Source organism: Schistocerca cancellata, chromosome 9, assembly GCF_023864275.1.
Source record: "Schistocerca cancellata isolate TAMUIC-IGC-003103 chromosome 9, iqSchCanc2.1, whole genome shotgun sequence".
Classification (NCBI taxonomy): Eukaryota; Metazoa; Arthropoda; class Insecta; order Orthoptera; family Acrididae; genus Schistocerca; species Schistocerca cancellata.
In genome coordinates this window covers 26,182,017-26,203,891 of record NC_064634.1, presented here as the reverse complement: position 1 = coordinate 26,203,891, position 21,875 = coordinate 26,182,017, and the positions used below count along the sequence as shown (strand labels likewise).

At 41.1% G+C, this 21,875-nt stretch overlaps 1 protein-coding gene and 1 pseudogene across 2 annotated transcripts in view; both read left to right on the top strand.

Moving 5' to 3' along the window:
- Positions 1 to 223: 223 nt before the first annotated feature.
- On the top strand, positions 224 to 341 carry LOC126102367 (5S ribosomal RNA; annotated as a pseudogene).
- A 3,559-nt stretch (positions 342 to 3,900) lies between these two features.
- Positions 3,901 to 21,875, top strand: part of LOC126100469 (TBC1 domain family member whacked) — a 100,890-nt gene continuing 82,915 nt past the window's right edge. The window contains exons 1-2 of one of the 2 annotated variants that reach the window (XM_049911075.1): positions 3,901 to 4,169; positions 4,798 to 4,948. In XM_049911075.1, the coding sequence (XP_049767032.1) occupies positions 4,812 to 4,948 (137 nt within the window). In that variant the 5' untranslated portion in view covers positions 3,901 to 4,169; positions 4,798 to 4,811. The other variant, XM_049911076.1, reaches the window with a different exon arrangement.

The following is a 21,875-nucleotide window of genomic DNA, read 5'->3' as shown; positions in this document are numbered from 1 at the left end:
TCATGATTTCTTAATCTCCTCAGAAAACTAAAACCTTTTATAACAGAAGTAAAGGACGAACGTTGGGCCTCACCTCCCCGTCGACGACGAAGCCATTTGAGGCGGAGTACAAGCTCAGATAAACCAGCCATGCTCATTCAGTACAGCCATACAGAAAATGCCTTAAGCGGTTTAGGGAAAATCTAAACCTGGATATTTGGCTTGCTGTCATCCGTAAAATACAGCCAACGGCCTTGCCGCAGTGGTAACACCCGTTCCCGTCAGATCACCGAAGTTAATCGCTTTCGGGCTGGGCTAGCACTTGGACGGGTGACCATCCGGTCGGCCGAGTGCTGTTGGCAAGCGTGGTGCACTGAGCCCTTGTGAGGCAAACTGAGGAGCTACTTGATTGAGAAATAACGGCTCCGGTCTCGTAAAGTGACAAAACGGCGGGGAGAGCGGGGCGCTGACCACACGCCCCTCCATATCCGCATCCAGTGACGCCTGTGGGTTGAGGATGACACGGCGGCCGGTCGGTACCGTTGGACCATCATGGCCTGTTCGGGCGGAGTTTAGTTTAAGTTTTAGTCGTCCCTAAAGTAGGAGCCCAGTGCCTTCCCACTGCGCCAACATGCTCGCTAATAACTGAAGAGTACAGGACTTACGTACTATTTTACAGGAATGTCAGCTATGAGCTACAGACATTGGGGCACTTTGCAGTCGGACGAACATGATATTGCTACACAAAAAGGCAGTGAGGATAATTAGATCGTTTTAACGGCCCATTGTAAACGAGCCAGCGGCCTTGCCACAGTGGCAACTCCGGACCCCTTCAGATCACCAAAGTTGAGCACTGTCGGGCTTGGCTAGCACTTGGATGGGTGACGGCCCGGGCCTGCCGAGTACTGTTGGCAAGCGGGGTGCACTCAGCCCTCGTGGGGCCAATTGAAGAGCTACTTGACTGAGAAGTGGCAACTCCAGTCACGAAAACTGACAACTGCCGGGAGTGCGGTGTGCTGACTACTTGCCCCTCCATATCCACATCCACTGATGCCTGTAGGTTACGGATGACACGGCGGTCGGTCGGTCTTCCGAGGCGTGTTCAGCCAAAGTTTAGTTTTATTGCAAACCCATCTTTATTAAAAAGAAAAAGATACGTATCTTGAGTGTTTTCATCCAATGTGTTTCCACTGTTCCTCTGCGTCACATGCGAAACTGAACCGTAATTTGCAGCAAGAGAGATAAAATTCACCACCATAACACTCAAAATAAGGACACTCTACACAGACCAAAACGTCTATTAATGAAGACATAAGATGATACTGAAAATGTTTAGAGTATGAACAGACAATATTTTAGTATCAGTAGAGATAGCAACTATTGTTAAGATTGAGAAAAATCTTCTTAGTTTTCAAATCGCTTCAGTTTGAATACTCAAGCTTTGGACGGCTATCTCTGCCATCGTCAACAGGAGTAACAATCACTTATCCTTCAGACATTTTGCTAAGACACTAACAGCAACACCAGTGTTGTACACGTGTGTTTGTAGAAATCTTTCTAGTGGTAATGCATGAAGGTGGTGGTAGCATGACTCTTAAATTGCAATTTTTTTTATAATTTAGTTGGTCAGTTCCGTGTTATTTCATGCCACAAAAATTAAATTTTAATCGGTGACAGAAAAAACTCATAATATCGCAGAGAATTTGTGGTTACCCATTCAGTAAGCGAATTAAAACACTGTATTCCAGATTCCTCCTCCCCCCCCCCCCAATCTTACCATGCCTTCTCCTTATGGCATCTGTGATTGTATTTTAAGTCTTAGTACAACATCAGATTTATTGTTGAATTAATATTATGATTTAACGTAAGCCAAGCTCAATTCATTTCGTCATCAGTTACTTACCATTGGTAATAAATGGCGACAGTAACAGATCAATTCATTTCGTCGTGGACTAATCAGTTACTTACCATTGGTAATAAATGGCGACAGTAAGAGGCCTCATCAAAGAGATTCATGCTATCTGGGGTGAAATGTGTTCTGTTGTAATTTTCTTGGATTCACACATACCTTGTTACCGTAGGTACAGGAGCTGGGCAACAATATGGAAAAACCGCGGAAAGTCCATGTTGAAATAAATGCAGATGTTTGGTTGTGCTGTTGTATTTGACCACGAACGGATTGTGTGCAGTGTATTCAATAGATCGTGTCAGTCGTGCTCTGAACAGTTTTCTCTGCAGTTGTCAGTGCATTACGTAGGAACTCAGTGAATCTGAACGTATGGAAATTGTTGGTGTCCGTACGGTGGCTGCTCCCGTAAACCAGGTTGCGGAAGAGTTTGGGCGGAGGCACCGTTTCAGATTTACAGCAGAGACAGGTAATGCAGGGAAACATTAGCCGCAAAGTCACAACGCGGACGAAAGTGTGTGTCAGTGATCATGACAGACGGTCATTGAAGGAGATTGAGACGAAAAATAAGAGGACGACAGCTGCAAATCACTGCAGAACTGAATGTCGCATTCGTGAAGCACCAGAACAACAAGAAGGGAGTTCCATAAGCAGGGAATTTCAGTGTGAGCTCAAATCCCTAGACCACTCATCACTGATGTGAACACCCGTAACTGGAAAACGAGATGCCGAGGCCGTTAAATCTGGACTATGGAACTGTGGAAGAGTGTCACTTGATCGGATCAGTCTCGTTTCACATGTTTCCAACTTTTGGCCTAGTGTACGTCCCAAGAGTGAAACATGGCTGGGATTCGGTGATCGTCTGGGCAGCCAAACCGTGGTATTTCACGAGCCTCATGGTTACTTCGCAAGGTCGCATTATTGCTAAGGATTATGTGACGTTTCGGCTGATTAGGTCCATCCCACAGTACAGGGTTTTTTCCTCAATGGTGATATTGTGTTCCAAGACGACAGCTCGCAACGTACAGGACTGGTTCTGTCCTCAAGAGGACGAATTGTCGCCTCTTCCGTGACCATCACAGTCACCAGATCTCAATATTATTGAGCCTTAGTAATCTTCGTTACACACTTCCCTCATCGTTCTTTAAACTTGCCACTATTTTGTAGGAACAGTAGTATATGATTCCCTTGTAATGCATGCAGGAACTGTGTTTACCCATTACGTGACGACTGGAAGCTGTCTTGAATGCCAATGGTTTTCCTACACCGTATAGGCATTGCAATGTTTACGTTTGTGGCGTTTTCATCTTTTTCTCCACCCCCTGAACGACGTGATAAAATTCTGTTCTTACTAAAATAATGCATCTCGCAGATGCACTTACAGTTACCGGTACAATTTTAGTACTGTCGAATCATTACTATTCCTGAGTAATTTTTATACACGGAAAAATATAGGTACATCTACTCTATGTACGGTATTTCAAACATTCAGTTGTGCTGCGGAGTTAGGTCATCATTGTATAATAAAAATAGCTGAAACAAAACACAATATTTATTTTATTAATCTTACGGCGTAACGTACCATTAAAAGTGTTATTTACATATAAAACTATTTAGAAAAACTAAAGAACCATTGCTTCTTACAGAATGGTAAATCACCTTGTGCTTAGGGTCATACTTCGCCTGAAGTGAATCATTTGTATAAAAAAACAAATATTCGTTCGAACAGAATGGTGAAAATCATAATTCTATGGTACACCTGCTATTGCTTATCTTTCATTCGGTAAGACTAACAGGCAATATCGAATCGCATGCCTTATAAGATAAGAAATGTTCTATTAGAAGTTAATGGTCCTTAGAGTAATTGTTACAGCTATGCTATTACAAGTAATAAAAATAACCGTTTTCCAAGTGCAGTAGCCGCACAAGGTACCGCAGCACCGTAGTACTTTCTCCGTTCTGTCGTAAGCGTCTTATCAAGTTCCCGAATTCGCCGCTCACAGCGCTGACTGCAAGCCACAGATTGCCGTCAGTGTTATTTTATTTTTCGTCGGCAAGAGTTGGTAATTTATCCGAAAACTTAAGGCTGGGTCACGGTGCGTTTGTGAGGTGGTCATTGGCTGCAGTGTTAATGCGTAAATATTTGCGTTGCGAATTTTGTTCTGTTGTTTTCTACTCGGTTGTAAGTGCAAGTTTTTACACGAATGGTACGCAAACTTTTCAGCCATAGTGTTCTGTCGACGACATGTGAGAAAAGAAAACAAACGTAAATTTTAAATCACAGGTAAGGGGTGTATGTGTGATGGAAGTTGTGCAGAACAACATTGTTGACACCAGACGAAGATAGTGTATTGGTCACGTTCTGTGCATGTACACATGTATCGTGGCTTATGAAATGTATAATAGTTTATGAGGTAATCATTATTCATAAAGCTCACTAGCCTTGACTGTTCAGCGACTTAAGGCTCCAGATTCTGATAATGCTGTCACGTATCAACATTTCTATCGTTTTCTTTTTTTTCGTCATGTGTATGAGCAAAGGCAGCCTATTATTTATGACATTAATGCACATACTAGTATTACGTGGTATGAGCAGTATGGAAAGTAAAATCAGATTTCGGTGTTACTCCGTAAGTTTATTGCACCCCTTGTGTCATAAATTTTCGTGTTCCGGGAACAAGTACAGGACAGTAACTTTAGGATTCTGCCGCACCCTCATATGACGTGACATCAGGAATGCTGCTATATTTACACGGAGTGATGCCTGAATGCATGTTGGTTGTCATTGCAAACGCCAGAATGTGGCTAAAATAAGTATAGCAGTAATATTGTTGTTATTGAGTTTAGGGATCAACGTTTTGATTTAGTTTATGAAGAAATAAAACAATCGCTTCTACTTTTTCCGTATTCAGAATGTAACATCGAAATGGCATCGGCAATAGAACAACAAGATGATGATGATACGTGTTCTGAGGCGAGCAGCGCAGTACACAATGGTTCAGTGATTTCTACAGTTCCTGATCGTCACGGATTTCTTGGAGGTTCGCAGTACACACCTGATCCGTAAGTTTATCAGATTCCCCGTTGATAATAATTATTTGTGACTATTCGTTGTTTAGAAGTAATTTGTACTTTTATTCAGTCGGTGGACTTTGTTATTTGTTGTCATTTAAGTTATTTACTATTGTTGATAATCAGGCATCAAACAGCCCGTGTTCAGAACCCAATGGGTTCCACCTTTAACTCACCAAATACGAAGGGGAGAGAGGACACTTACGCCTATCTTCTGAAGATATTGTAATCTAGTCAGTTATTTTATAATTTGAAAAAATACCTTCATTGTTTATGATGAATTCTTCTACCAGGTTCCATAAATGTTTTAAATTTTTTCATTAAAATTAGCCCAAAAATTTAAGTTTTATCAATAGATGTCACTTGCCACAATCAACGGCACATGCAACATTTTCTGCTCATCAATAGCTCTTTAATGTGTTGTGTGTAAAAGCCAATAACAATTAACGTAATTCGCGTTTTGAATTTTTTGTGCTGCTCGTAAAAAAAAAAAAGTGCCACCAGCTGGATAGTACACATTATTGACAATGTCTTGAAATTGCAAGGAATGTGCTAAAAGATGTTTCTCAGGTTCCAGACTTAACACAACAGTACATCTTAAACAAAACCATGTCATTAATATAAGTGAACAACACTTGAAGAATTTTACCTTTTTGAAACTTTAGAGTTGGCATAAAGCACGCCCCCCCTCCCCCACCCCCCACTTTATTAATGTGCATTATGAAAAATATTTTGGTATTGCTAGGGTTAATGATTCTCTCTTTAAGTACAGATGCATGACGAAATATGCTGATGCTGTTTATTAGCCTACAAAATAGAATAGTATTTTATCATTAGGCCTACTCTTTTATGTTTATAGGCTACATACACATTTACAGTGTGATATTGGATGAGTCCTAGACTTTACAGTGGGTACAAGTTTCCTGATATCATGAATATTTTTTACTATCATGAATAATGACTAACTGTTTGCTAATTTTTCCAGCATATTATATTAACAGTTTTAGTACTAAAGTACACCAATTTAGTATTGGAGGGCAGCGTGGAGGGTAAAAATTGTATGGGGAGACCAAGAGATGAATACACTAAGCAGATTCAGAAGGATGTAGGTTGCAGTAGGTACTGGGAGATGAAGAAACTTGCACAGGATAGAGTAGCATGGAGAGCTGCATCAAACCAGTCTCAGGACTGAAGACCACAACAACAACAACAACAGTACTAAAGTCTGTCGATAAGTGAGTAGGTACCCCCGAGAGTTACTGTTTGGCTAAACACACACCCAAGAGAAGAATTACACTATTTACTATCACTAAAATAGGTCATATTTACAAAATATTTAAATTTACCAAGATGAATACATACATGGCATCTGAAAGGCCAACAACATGCGGCACTTTATACCATAAAAAAATTCGTCTTCACTGTAATAGTTTGTTGTTAGTTAGTTTAGTTACTTTATTGCAAAGCTTTATCCCAGTTTGCAGCTGTCCATCTTGCTTCATTTTTTGTGTGTTAATGATTTGTGCATGTAGTTACAGCTTTTTGTCTGGTAGGTGATGTGGTTTCTGCTGTCATTTTCCTCACAAATAATGCCATCTTCAAAATGTGTAAGGAAGGCCATACAAGAAGTTTTTGTATTTTTAAACATTGGGTGATCCGAGTTCGTGAACAGTGTTAACTTTTTGTTTTATAAACCAGCTTTGGCCTGCAAGAGAATTTCCCCCCAAAAATTACTCCATACCATAACAGTGATGTCACTCTTGCATAGTAGGCCTATCCTATACATTTTTTTGTAATCTGCTATGTTAGAATTTTGAAGTGGTAACATATGGTTTTTAATTTGTTTGTAGAACTGTAGTTCACATGTTCATCCCATTTTTAGATTATCCGCGGACTGTGTAATTTAATGGTATTCATAGTTTCAACTTGCTTTTTTAAAGTCATGTAAATGAATTGAAACTGTGGCTTTTTTCTGCATCTATTATGAGAGTAATTTTGGACAAATTCTGTATATGCGATTCACATACTTCCATTTCACCATGTACCTTATTTGCAGTCTTCCTTCTTATTAGTAGGTTGATCGTCATCTTCAAATTTAAGAAGCAAGTGATGTGGACTGGTTAACTATAGACCACATAAATCATGAACGGGATTAAACATGTAACATGTTTCTTTCTTGTACATTGACTTACACTTTTTGTTGCTGTTTTGAAGATAGGACAGTACCCATTTGTGCGTTGTTTCTGTATACTTAAAGTTCCAATTTTGTAGGCATTAACTCCTTCATTAACACCTTTGTAAGATTTGATAATACAGACATTATGTGTTCATTATAAACCTGTGAAGTCAGGTCATCATTGGTAAAATGAAAGATACCACTTTTTGTAGATGTAACATTTCTGAAATTCATACTGCGAGCTAAAAAATAATTGTTTTTTTTTTCTGTAAGTGTACAAGTTCCTTGCATAATATTTTAGAGAAACCAAAGAACAACAGGAATGCTCTATAACTTTTCAGGTCTCTCTTATCTTCCTTCTTCTAAGGACCCTCATTTCCCCACCATAAATTTTTCAGGAAATATTCTGAAGAAGAGGAATGCAGATGCCATCAGGACATTTGGCTTTTGCAGCTTCACACTTCTGTGCAATAAAAATCAGTAGTGTTATCAGTGATAAATGAAAACTTTGTACTTCTGTTCACACTGTTTCCTTGTTATTCTCCAAGATATTGAACCTACCAATACCATCCATATGCTTTGACCCATGCTAACATCAAAATGGTTACGTAAACCACCTGTAGGATTCCAGTATGCATACAATATCTACATCTGTATCTCTACTCTGCAAACCACTGTGAAGCGCATGGCAGAACATGCGTCTCATTTTGCCAGCTCCATTCCCGTTCCATTCACGTATTGAGCACAGGAAGAATTATTGTTTAAATGCCTTTGTTTATGCTGTAATTGATCTACTCTTGTCCATCACAGTCCATCTGTGAGAGATTGTAGTAGAGATGGGCAAACTGAAACACGTAACTGTTTCGAAACAAATGAAACAGTACAATGTAATGTTCTGATACGTTGTTTCGAAACAGTGAAACAGTTTGCGTTTTGTATTCTAATAAACCTACACATTTTATCATCTTGAATGTCTACTGTATAAGTATGTCCATATAAACACAAATGAGGTGCCAGAGTGCTAATCATGTTGCAGAAAGTATGAAACTATCACTTAGGTGTCTTGGCAGTTTCGTATTTCCTGCAGCAAATGCGCTGCTTTCGTGTCGCGTGACTTTCATACTTTTCAATTGGCTGAGGACAGCCTTGGCTGAAGACAGAAGAACCACTACGAACGGAACTGGGGGTGGGAGCAAACTGCAGAAACACACATTCCGTTAGTATGGGTAGTATACCCATCCTGCTAATTTTCATCTACACAAGGGGAATCATTGTGGATAATAGGCACAGTGACTATAGACTCACAAATAACGCCAAATAATTTGAATAAATAACAAAATATAACAGAAATTTTTTTTGTCTTTCAAGGTGTTTCGAACCGTTACTATAAATTCACCATGCTTCCCAGCCCTTCCCGTACACCATTACACTATCAGTGATTTGTCAAACAGATTGCTTGCAATTATACTTACATCAAATTTATGTATATGTCTAATAACTGTCACTCTACGCCTTTTTTTATTCAAAATGTTGTAAGCTTACTTGCGTTTCCTAATATGATTACTGTACATGAACAGAGAAGCGTATGTTTTAAAAAAAGTGTAATTTAACTGAATGATTTTCACATATTTATTATTTTGGATGTGAATAGTATGCGTTGTTTTATTGTTTTGTTAGTGTTTATAAAGCAGATGTTACACCATTTCGAAACAGGACAGTCAGCTAGAAACGAAGCTTTATTTTCGGATATCTTAAGCTTCATGCTATTGCTTGTCAAAAAGATTTCGACACTCTTGAAAGAGTTTCATGAAGTGGTATGTTGTGTTTCAGTACCTGTGCCGAGTCCGAATATCGTCCGACACAGAGTGGAATGAAACATCACTGTTTCGATACAATTAGTCCGTTCCAGGCACAGGTGGACTGAAACAGCCTTATTTTGAAACAACGATACAGTTTCTGTGTCTGGCTCGAGATCGAATCTGGTCCGACACAGGGGCGGAATGAAACACCACTGTTTCGAAACAGTGAACCACAACCGTTCCGAAACACTGAAACAGTTCCACGTATCGATACACTGTATCGAAACATAGAAACAGTGGCCAAGTCTAGATTGAAGTATATTCCTGGAGTCATCATTTAAAGACTATTCATGAAACTTTGTAAGTGGGCTTTCTCAGGGTAGTTTACGTCTATGTTCAAGCGTCAGCCAGTTCAGTTTCTTCAGCATCTCTCTGACCCACTCCTATGGGTCAAACCAACCTTCAACCATTCATGCTGCCCTCCACTGTATACATTCAAGTATCTCCTGTTAGTCCTATTTGGTGTGCATCCAATATACTAGAGCAATATTCCAGAATGGGTTGCACAAATGATTTGTAAGCAATCTCCTTTGTAAACCTTTTGAATTTTTTTGCAGTATTCTACAAGTAAACTGAAGTCCACTATCTGCTTTTCTCAAGTCTGTTATCATCCAATTTCATATCCCTTCAAAGTTTTGCATCCAAGTACACTATGTGATCAAAAGTATCTGGACACCTGGCTGAAAATTACTGACAAATTCCTGTTGCCCTCCACAGTAATGCTGTAATTCAGTGTGGTATTGGCCAACCCTTAGACTTGATGACAGCTTCCTCTCCTGCAGGCATACATTTACTCAGGTGCTGGAAGGTTTCTAAGCCCATTCTTCAACAAGTGCTGCACTGAGGAGAGGTATCGATGTCAGTAAGTGAGGCATGGTACGAAGTCGACATTCCAAAACATCCCAAAGGTGTTCTATAGGATTCAGGCCAAGACTCAGTGCATTACAGTGGTGGTGTTGTCGTGTAACCCCTCCGCCGCAGACCGTGCATTATGAACAAGTGCTCGATCATGTTGAAAGATGCAATTGCCATCCCCGAATTGCTCTTCAACAGTGGGAAGCAATAAGGTGCTTAAAACATTAATATAGGCCTGTGCAGTGATATTGCCATGCAAAATGACATGGGGTGCAAGCCCCCTAGATGAAAAACACGACCACACCATAACACCACCACCTCCAAATTTTACTGCTGGCACTACACACGCTGGCAGATGATGTTTACCGGGCATTCACCATACCAACACCCTGCCATCGGATCACCACATTGTGTACTGTGATTCATCACTCCACACATTTTTCCACTGTTAAATCGTCCAATGTTTACGCTCCTTACATAAAGTGAGGTGTTGTTTGGCATTAACTGGCGTGATGTGTGACTTATGAGCAGCTGCTCGAATGTGACATACAAGCTTTCTCACCTCCTGCCTGTCTGTCATAGTACTTGTTGTGGATCCTGATGCAGTTTGCAAATTCTGTGTGATGGTCTGGATAGATGTCTGCCTATTACACATTACAACCCTCTTTAATTTTCGGCAGTCTCTATCAGTCAACAGACGAGGTCAGCCTGTACACTTCTGTGCTGTAGTGTCCCTTCACGTTTCCGCTTTACTACCACATCAGAAACTGTGGACCTAGGGATGTTTATGAGTGTGGAAATCTCATGTACAGACATATGATACAAGTGACACCCAATCACCTGACCACGTTCGAAGTCTGTGAGTTCCGCGGAGCGCCCCATTCTGCTCTCTCACAATGTCTAATGACTACTGATGTTGCTGATATGGAGTACCTGGCTGTAGCTGGTAGCACAATGCACCTAATATGAAAAACTTATGTTTTTGGATTTGTCCGGATACTTTTGATCAAAAAGTGTACCTCATTGTGCTTGAACTCAGATTCAACTACAAATCGATATTGGGTGGTAGTTTTGTGGATCACTTTTACGAACATTCTTGTAACCTGGTGTGCTTTCTTCCAACTACTTGACATCCCCCCCCCCCCCCTACCCCTCACCTTCCCACCATCACCACTGCCACTAATACTGATTTCGCATTTCACTCATCTTTTCAGTGGTTTGAGAATTAAATTGGGGTTTCCCTTATAAAGGATGATTTTAATTAATGGACTTAAGCATTTCTGCATTTTGGCTTTCTACACTCAATTCCAGTTCCTATGTCATTTGTTAGCCTTTACATACAACAGAATTTCTTTGGGTTTTGTGATAAATCATTTGATAGTATTCTGCTATGGTAGTCATTGAAGGTGTCGCACTTTGCTCCGTTGACAGCCAAATGTATTCCATTCAGCATTTCTCTATCTATAGTCATATACTGTGTTTTACATATGTTATGCTGGAGTCAGTTTCTTAGCAGTGACCATATACCATGGAGGGTCTCTTCCATTATGAACTGTTCTACTGGGTACATACCTGTCCAGTGAATGGCCAACTATTCTTTTAAAATTGAGCCATACTACTTCTGTATACTCCTGCCATGTGCTGAAAGTTTCAAGTTCCTCTTTGGTATATGACACTACTACTTTTTTTATCTAATTTACTGAACATATATACCTATCTGCTTCTTTTAGATCTGTTTTGTACTATGGTAATCATCGTTTCCATAACCTCATGATGGTCACTGGTACCAGTTTAGATATGGACATCCTTAAAGAGGTCATGTCTGTTTATTGCCAGTAGATCCAGTATATTTCCATCATGCGTGGGGTTCTGAACTATCTGTTCTAGGTCTTTCCAGATACGGCATTTAGTAATATCTCACAGGACATCTTATTATGTCCACCATTAACAAAACTGTAATTTTTTCCAGTTGATTGTTTGATGATTAAAGTCTCCACAGTAAGATAGGGGAACTATTAGGTACAAGCGAACTTTTCTCTTAAGTTTTTGGGTACATCAAGAGATGAGTTGGTGTTAAAAAGATCAAATTATCATTTTATGCCCATCCCTGATACTGAGTCTTGCCCAAACAATCTCACATGGATTTGAGTTTCTTGTGTATCGCAACAAATACACAACCTCTGTTTCTCATTTGCCTATCCTTTTGACATGCAATTAAATGTTCCCCAAAAATCTCATTGCTGTGAATTGCGGGTTTCAACCAGCTTACTGTATCTAGTATTGTGAGCTTCACTGCTTTTCAGGAGCACTTTCTCTGGCATAGGTTGGAGTAGCATGGAGAGCTGCATCAAACCAGTCTTCGGACTGAAGGCCACTACAATGAATACTACATCCCATATGAGCATCTTCCTGAAGTTTCAAAACTTAAGAAATTATTTCCCCCATTTATAGCTTTTTGGCTTATTTGCCTGTGGTTATTTGAAAGATGGCAATTCACTAAGGGGCCTAAAAGACCTCTGTCATTCATTATATGCGTAGTATGACAAAATTAATCCAGAAAATTGACTTGCACAAATAATGTCCCCCCCACCCCACCCCCTCAAAAAAAAAGTAAAATAAATTTGAAGATTTTACAGAGCATGAACTAAAATAAACAATTTTTGCGACACTTATTTGAAAAGATGAAAGTTTGCTGGATCAAAAAGAGCTCACTTATGCATCCAGAGGTTAATGCTTGTGAAAAACCGGCTTTTTGTGTAATAAGTACTCAGCTTAGGAATTATTTTCGTCACATGATCTTTGCAGCAGCCTACATTGGAAATTTCTGCTGTGATGTAATCCAACTAGCTGCACTTGCATTAAAGTCGCCTCATAAAATGTTAGAATGGAGTCTAGTACTAAGACATTTACATCTGAATAGGAACATTGAAGACACCTTTTGGTGGATATATGAGCATTGTCTTTCCTCCAGTAGCACCATAATCTCAGATGTAAGTAAAGGTATATCAGACAACTTCACACTTAGGGCATTTTAGACTAAAAAAAATCTTCTCACCAAGCGGCAGCAGGGGAACACACACAGATAAAAGAATTTAACTTTCACAAGCTTTCGCTTGGTGAGTAGATATTTTTTTTTTTTATCTGTCCATTTCATTATATTATCAATAGTTGATTATTTTCTTTGCTATAAGTTAAGGCATTTTGTAACTTTTGCATGATTAACCATATAAGCTGCCATGTTATAAACCAAACATTTCTTTGTTGAGTTGCTTTCAAAATCTACAGCATATGTTGTCATTTGGACCGGGTTCTGTGGTAATACATATAGAACACACACACACACACACACACACACACACACACACACACAGTGTTCTATTGATTACATTTTCCGATTCCAAAACTGTCTTGTTACCTTGTTCCAAAAGTTTAGCTAAAGCCCACATTTGGCTTACATATGATGTCAAGGAACATTCACATACATATCTCAGTTTGTATTAGAATGTAAGAACTGTTTTACAGGGACAAGTGCAAAATTGAGGAAGTCTGTTGCTGATGAATGATCATTGAAACTAGGGGACTTTATGATGCTGAAATGACGTTCAAGTTTAGCATGATTAAATTTTTTTTTTTTTTTCAACATATTTCTGAAACATTTTCTGTACCTAATCAGGTATACTTTCAAAAGTTACTCATAAAGACTGGATATGTCTTTTGGGAGCAGAGTTGTTACATTTATCGGCAAGAAAGTTTCTAGATTTACTTAAGGCTTTGTGAGCCTTTGAGTTGTTACACAAGGCGCCATTAGGGAAATAAGTTATATACATCCACCAAGTTGTTCATATCGCTTGTGAATTCCTCTGTTGTTTTACTACCTTCAAATCCTATAGCTTTTATTTCCCCGAAGAATTTTATGCTCTTCACAACTGAGTGACTGGACAGAGCACATCTCATGTTCATTCATTGATATGATGCCTGACCCAAATGAGTGGAAGTTAACTTGTGGGAAATTTTCAGTCCTGCATATCTGGGGAATTATCATATGGATAAAAATTGTAGTTAAACTTCTCATCATGAAAAATTACATCAGTTTTACCACAAAAATATCTGAAAATACCAATTTCTGCTGTTTTTATATTTGGGTTTGGTATAGAGCAAGTAATTCCTAGAAATACCCAATTTTTTATGTAATTGACTGTCAGCTGCAATAATTTTTGTTCTTGCTTGCTCTAGCTGGATAATCACTTGAGTTAGTATCTATAAGATAGATATCCACAGTGTTACACCGTCCGGGTTATATGGATACTTCCCACTAACACCAACCTGTCAGAACTCTGGAGATGGGAACTTGCCCTTCAGCATATCCTCTCTTCTCGCTATCCGCCAGGCCTCAATCTCCGCTAATTTCTAATTTCAATTTGCCGCCGCTCATACCTCACCTGTCTTTCAACAACATCTTTGCCTCTGTACTTCCGCCTCGACTGACATCTCTGCCCAAACTCTTTGCCTCTGTATATGTCTGCTTGTGTCTGTGTATATGCGGATGGATATGTGTGTGTGTGCGCGAGTGTATACCTGTCCTTTTTTCCCCCTAAGGTAAGTCTTTCCGCTCCCGGGATTGGAATGACTCCTTACCCTCTCCCTTAAAACCCAAATCCTTTCGTCTTTCCCTCTCCTTCCCTCTTTCCTGATGAGGCAACCGTTGGTTGCGAAAGCTAGAATTTTGTGTGTACTTTCTTTTTAGATGTATTAATTGTTATTATGCTCTATTGCTTCAAGCAAATATTACTTTTCTTCACTTCTCATGATATGTCAATTCCCTCAAAGTACATACCACAATCATGCATCCTCAGTATGGAGCACATGGGAAGCAACACATTACATTATCTCAGTGGAAAAAACACTGTAAGGACACACAAAAAAAAGAATGAAAATTTTGCAATCCCCCCCCCCCCCCTCCAAACCCACACACACACGTGCGCTCTCTCTCTCTCTCTCTCTCTCTCTCTCTCTCTCTCTCTCTCTCTCTCTCTAGTAGAAGTGTTGTTGCAGACGGTTTGCAGGGTGTGAGACAAGGATTACAGGAGTGAAGAATATGTTGCATCTGGGTAGTTCAGAAAAGCTGGTCCCTCCAGCACTAGAGAACGATGGTCTTTCAAAGCAAGAGATATTCCTCATTTCACCAAACTATATACCCCAACGATTATCTAAATACAATAACCAGTAAAATATTTACTAAAGGCAAGTTATGGCAGAGGGCATGGTACATTAGAAGACACTGTGATGTCTGCCAGTGTTTATTCTGCTCAAAATGAGCAGCAATGAATCGGTACCAGATGCAGTGATAGTCTGATCAGAAAGTATACTAAAGTATAAGGAATTAAAAGTTGTGCAATTACAAAATAAACTGAGAAGCTACACTAAAATCGATCTACTGCAAAAGTAGCTCACATATGAAAAATGTAACATGGCACAGCACCATTTGAAATACAGTAAGAAACATAAAACCACGGCTGACCTAATTTTAAGTAAATGTTAACTGAAAAACAAGTGAATCAAGTATGACAAATTTCTTCTGAACAGTGTACTCCTAAAAATTAAGTTGCCCAAAAGTTAGGCATTATTCAAAGCATGAATTGTTGCTGCTTTCTTGGGGTACACACCTCTGAAATTTAGTACAGAGTCTCAAATGCACACTCAATTAATACACATGCTGTGGAAACAACTTGAATCATTTTCAGGAAGAACAATATGAAAACAAATTCATGTGCAAGTTGATTTTTGACAAAGATGAAGCTTCAAGAAAAATTATTGTAGTTCAATAATGCTTGACTGAGACTCAATGGTTTTATTCATCTATGGGAATGTATTAAAGGTAATTGTAAGGATAAACTTTAAAATCATGCTCTAATGTTAACATCTGATCCTCTGCTCCATAAATGGATTCAACCAGTAGCTGTGGATGTGGGTTTTAACACAACCCATTACATGCAGTCTCCCATCCTTCATCAAAGACACCAACCACTTTCTCGAACGCCTGGAATCCCTACCCAGTCTGTTACCCCCGGAAACCATCCTTGTAACCATTGATGCCACTTCCTTATACACAAATATATATATTTGGATAATTCCCACTAACACCAACCTATCAGAACTCCGGAGATGGGAACTTGCTCTTCAATATATCCTCTCTTCCCGTTATCCACCAGGCCTCAATCTCCGCTAATTTCAAGTTGCCGCCACTCATACCTCACCTGTCATTCAACAAGATCTTTGCCTCTGCACTTCCGCCTCGACTGACACCTCTGCCCAAACTCTCTGCCTCTGTATATGTCTGCTTGTGTATGTATATGTGTGGATGGATATATGTGTGTGTGTGCGCGCCAGTGTATACCCGTCCTTTTTTCCCCCTAAGGTAGTCTTTCCGCTCCTGGGATTGGAATGACTCCTTACCCTCTCCCTTAAAACCCACATCCTTTCATCTTTCCCTCTCCTTCCCTCTTTCCTGATGAGGCAACCGTTGGTTGCGAAAGCTAGAATTTTGTGTGTATGTTTGTGTTTGTTTGTGTGTCTATCGACATGCCAGCGCTTTCGTTTGGTAAGTCACATCATCTTTGTTTTTATATATACATATATATATATATATCTCCAAGACAGAAATGTCTGCTTGTGTCTATGTATGTGCGGATGGATATATATATATGTGTGTGTGTGTGTGTGTGTGTGTGTGTGTGTGTGTGCGAGTGTATACCTGTCCTTTTTTCCCCCTAAGGTAAGTTTTTCCGCTCCCGGGATTGGAATGACTCCTTACCCTCTCCCTTAAAACCCACATCCTTTCGTCTTTCCCTCTCCTTCCCTCTTTCCTGACGAAGCAACCGTTGGTTGCGAAAGCTTGTCTATCCTCCTGCTATTCTTTTTTCCCCCTTCCTTGGGGAACATGTCTGGTATATTCGTGGGAATATGTTCTTAAGTTTTAGTAGCCTGACAGCAGAACAGCCCCTCCTCTGGTTTTTCTTTCTTTCTTCATTCTCCATTTCCTATCCTTCCTCCACTTCGGCACTTGATGTTCCTCCCTGCTTCTTCTTTCTCCCTGTGCGCTCCTGAAGGCTGGCCCATGTATCCTATACATAACAGGTGACTGGAAAATAAATAATTTCCAGCTGTGGGTTGACTGGTAGGGTTCGCACATACCCCCTGGAACAGGCCAGGCCCAGGGAGGGGTAATTGCATGAGTTGTTATCTCCCCAATTCACCAATTGGTCCCTCTGTCAGGAATTTGGAAGGTGTGACTTGAGTTGTGAACAACCACCCAAGGTAGGTGAGCCTCCGTCTGAGGGGGACCCCCAGTTGCAAGGAACGCGCCATCGGAGACACCCGCAATCATGGGAAATTTTTTTGCAATGAGCCTATAACCATCTCAGTGTACATATACTACATGTAAATGGAATGAGGCTAAAGATTCCAAGACCCTCCTACCTGCACTTCGTTTCCTCATGGTATCATGTACTGAAGGAGGTCAGTACTTTGCTACAGTTAATCTGTTTATTATTTAGAAATACATTGATGCAATTGCCGGGCCTGTGAAATCCTGCCCTTGTTTACATAATGGCACTTTATTTTGATTCTCAAGTCCAACAACTGCTTGCAGCTTCACTCCCTCGTTGCTATCCTGTTCATGTTGAGGCCTGTCGAACACTGAATTCTTTGCATTGTGTATGTACACTAGGCTTCTTGATGATCTGAGTGAGGGGGAAATCCAAACTTACCTCTCCAATCAGGGCGTCAATGCAGTCCATCGGGTAATGAAAAGGGTTTATGCAGCTTTAGTACCTGCACACACTCTTGCTCTCATGTTTGATAGAGCAGTGCTGCTGTCAAAGATCAAGCAGGCTATGAAGTGATTACGGTCTGACTGTACATTCCAAACTCAAAGTGCTGCTACCAGTGTCAATTTTAGGACCACACTTAAATGTCGTGTCGAAATGGGGCAAAATGTGTTACTAGTGGTAGGGATGCTCATGGAGGATGATCACTCACCTCCTTCTACCTGCTGTATCAAATGCAATGGTGACTATGCAGCTTCCTCTTGAGAATGTCTCGTACATCTCGATGAATGGGCCATCCCGGATATCCGGCTGAAAGAAAAAGTGCCTTACCCTTCACTCACAAGTTGTTTGCTAAACGGTAGACTAATGTTTTACCATCTGGCACTTACACTACTGTTCTTGCAACACCTCACTCCACAACGGACACGGACACGCAGACTTGCGATCTCAAATTGAGCACCGCAGTTGTAAAATCACCCTATGTCAAGGTAGCATCTCAGTCTCCTCCCCCTCCAACTGTGCAACAAGCCACCGAATCCAGTGGCAAAATTGCCTGCTAAACAACTGTCAGACTGGAAAGAACAGAAGGACAGAAGGAATATTCCCACAAAGACTTTTCACATCCGTCGAGCCAACAAACATATGACTCTTTGTTTGCAAACTGCAAAGGCTCCAAGAGATCAAAGCAAACGATCCTCTCCTTCGCTGACTCTGAGATCCTCGTCAACAGTGTTGTTGTGGTACCCTCACCAGACCAACCTCAGTTTTACCAGTACACACCACCAACTGTTTCTCTGCCCTGGAATCCGCAGGCTGACCCAGTGAGAATGCTGATGCCTCTGTAGATCTCATGGAACAGTGCCATCCCTTCCAGCCTCTGCACCCGATAGCAATGAGTCGTTGAAGGATGGCACTCGGCAGTCACCCTCGCCCCCTCTCCTGCGGACAGCAGGCTCATAATGCTCATCCAGGATGACGTTCATAACCAAACCATCTTGCTGAACACCCTGCTGCAAGCTGTTGCAGTTCGCATTTTCTTTCCTCGCTTTGTCTTTGTATCGTCTCCAATATTCTGTGTCACCAGGGCAGACTTCCTCTGTCTTATTGGGCAACTCACTCACACCTTTTTGCTGCTCTGTGACTTTAATGCACAACATTCCCTTTTGGATTCCTTCAGAACCTGTCAGAGAGGTGCTGTCTTGGCTGCCCTTCTCAATCAACTCAGCACACCTATTCCCAATTGGACATCTCACTCTGCACTGCCCAGCTTGCCCATTGTTTCGAGTGGTCCATTATCTGTGACACATACTCGAGCAACAATTTCCCCTTTGCTGCACATTTGCTGACTCCTACCCCAACTACGTGTAAACCCCGTTGGCAGCTCTCTAAGACCGACTGGAGGCTTTACTGTTCCCTGGCAACCTTCAACGAACAACCAAGTAGAATACCTTAAAAATGTTATCCTTACTGCCATAGAATGTTCCATTCCTCACACTTCATCTCTATTACATCATGTCTCAGTCCCTTAGTGAACTGAGGTGTGCTGCATTGCAATTTGCATGCGGAGACATGCTCTTTGCAGTTTTAACGGTCATCCTACAATGGCGAACTGCATTAGTTAACAACAGTTGCATGTGCAGTCTCGTCTCATTCTTCGGTGTAGCAAAAAAGCTGTCTGGATTTCTTTTACTAGTTCTTTTCAGCATTTCCACTCCCTCCTCCATTGTGGGTCTGCGGCCACTTTTTTCTTTATTTTGAGAAAGGCTACGACACCTGCTGGAGGACTAGTATCCTCCATGCTCTCTACACTTGGGGCTTCTCTGAGGCTGTCAGCCCCTTTTTCTTTGGGAATTTTTGAAAGATAGGTTTTTGAGGTACATGTGGGTTTTGCCTTGGCGGACACCTTTATCCAGCAAGATGGGGTGCCTCAGGGCTCCATCCTAAGTGTTAACCTGGTTATGGCCTGTCTCCCACCAGGTATCTCCAGCTCCCTTTTCGATGATAATTTTGCAATCTATTGCAGTCTCCAAGAACCTGTCTCCTTGAACGGCATCTTCAGCGATGTCTCGATTGTCTTTATTCCTGGAGCATCAACAGTGGTTTTCACTTTCCCAATGACAAAACCGTCTGTATAAATTTCTGGTGGTGCAGTGAGTTTCTTCTACCGTCTGTGGCTCTTGCGTTCGCTGAAACTGCAAAATTGGTGGGGCTCATGCTTGATAGGGAACTTTCTTGGTCCTCCCATGTGTCTTACCTGGCCACACACTGTACCTGGTCTCTCAGTGCCCTTTGTGTGCTAAGTGGTACTTCCAATGGAGCAGATCAAACCACCGTCGTCCATTTGTACCTATTCCTTGTCCGTTTGAAATTAGACTACGGGTTTTTGCTTACACATCTGCACGTCCATCTGTCTTACACCATCTAAATACAATCCACCATCGTGGAACCCGTTTGGACACTGGCGCCTTTTGCTCTAGCCCAGTTGAGAACATGCAGAAGCTGCCGAACTATCACTGTCGTACCGATGTGATGCTCTCCTCAGCGGATATGCCATGCCCGGCCACCCATCCATTGCCTCATCCTTCGCAGGCTCCTTTGGCCACCAGGATGGGGCACATCCCTCTTCTCAGAGTTCTCTTTTGACTATTGCTCCGGCAGCTTAACTTCGCACTACCTGCCATCTTCGTGACTGTGTTGTACGCAGTCCATCCCTTAGGGCAAAGGTCGAAGAAAGCTTCCAATTGTTCACTCTTGATGGAGCCACTGTGATGTTTGTGTGGGTCCCTGGTCACGTCTGTCTGATGGGAAACGAGGATGCTGACGCTGCTCCCAAAACTGCAGTCCTCCTTATCTTGACCCACTAGTTCTTCCATTCCTTCCGATGATCTTGTTGCTGACTGTCAGCAGGTGGTGTTGCTTTGTCATGACCACTGGTCTTCCCTTCATGGGAACAAGCTCCAGGGAATTAAACCTCTCCCAGTGGCTTGGCCAACCTCCTCTCGGCCCTCTTGCTATGAGTAAGTGGTGATCCTCCACCACATTGTGCTCATTTTCATCAGCCTTTGACAGATTGCCATTTCCTGACTGAATGCCCGTTTTCTGACTACTTATTTTCTAATGTCTATCTGCTGTCTTGAGTTATCAGCCATTTTAGTGTACAATGCACAGGCTGTTGACCACGTTTTACTTTTTATCTGTCATATCAGTACGGCGAAGGACATTTAATCTTTAGATCCGGATCTCCGTTGTCTCTACCTCATATGTTGTGGCCCTTTCTCCAAGAGGAAGCCTTTGCTCTTAGCTCTCTGTCCTTCCATCAATTGGAATTAATATGTAGTTGCTTCTAACTCCTTTTTTCGCCGTAGTGGTACAAGGTTTTGACATGGGTGCATATGGCCTAAAACAAAACAAACAAATACCATGCTTAAATTGCAGTTCACCTGCATCTACTTGCAGTTGGAACTGAACTGAGTTTCAATTTGGGCAGTTACTCAACAGTAACAGCCTATATGTTTCTACTGAAACATTATTACTGAAAAAGAAAATGTTTTTGCTAAACACTTGAAATGCAGCACAAAAAATGAAACTTAGGCTTTGACAACAGCAGTAAAGCTGCCACTGCTCTGTAGTATGTTGAGTTTGTAATAGTTTTACTCTGAAGTGGCACAGTTTCTGTCAATTCAGCTGTAAGGAGCTATGTGCTGTCATAGAGTTTGCTTATACTGTCAGTTCTGTAAAAGGCACTACAAACATATCAGTTTAGTGCCCGGTCAACCAAGCAAACAACTGGTTTGGTGGCAGCCTACACATGTCCCAACAAAATGCACTAAACAATTGCAGTGCTGCCCTGTTACTATCACTGGTTACAAATGTTTATAGTGAGTTCATTGAGGACATGTTCGACAAGCTGCTGCTACTGCTCTTATGAAAAGAAAAGCTAGAAACAAAAACTGGGATTTGCCTTGGCTATTTTAGATGTAACAAGGCCAAGAAAAGCCGAGAGAAAGCTGTGGACAAGGAAGTGGCTTATGCAAAGAAAGAAATTCACCCAGGCTTTGTTAGTTAAGGTGCTGGGAGTCATTGCTTTTCATAAATATGTAAGAATGGATGAAATGTGCTTTTCGGAGCTGCTGAATGTCATGAAACCATTCTTAACGAAAAAGAATACAATCATGAGAGATGCGATAAGTTGTGAAGAGAGG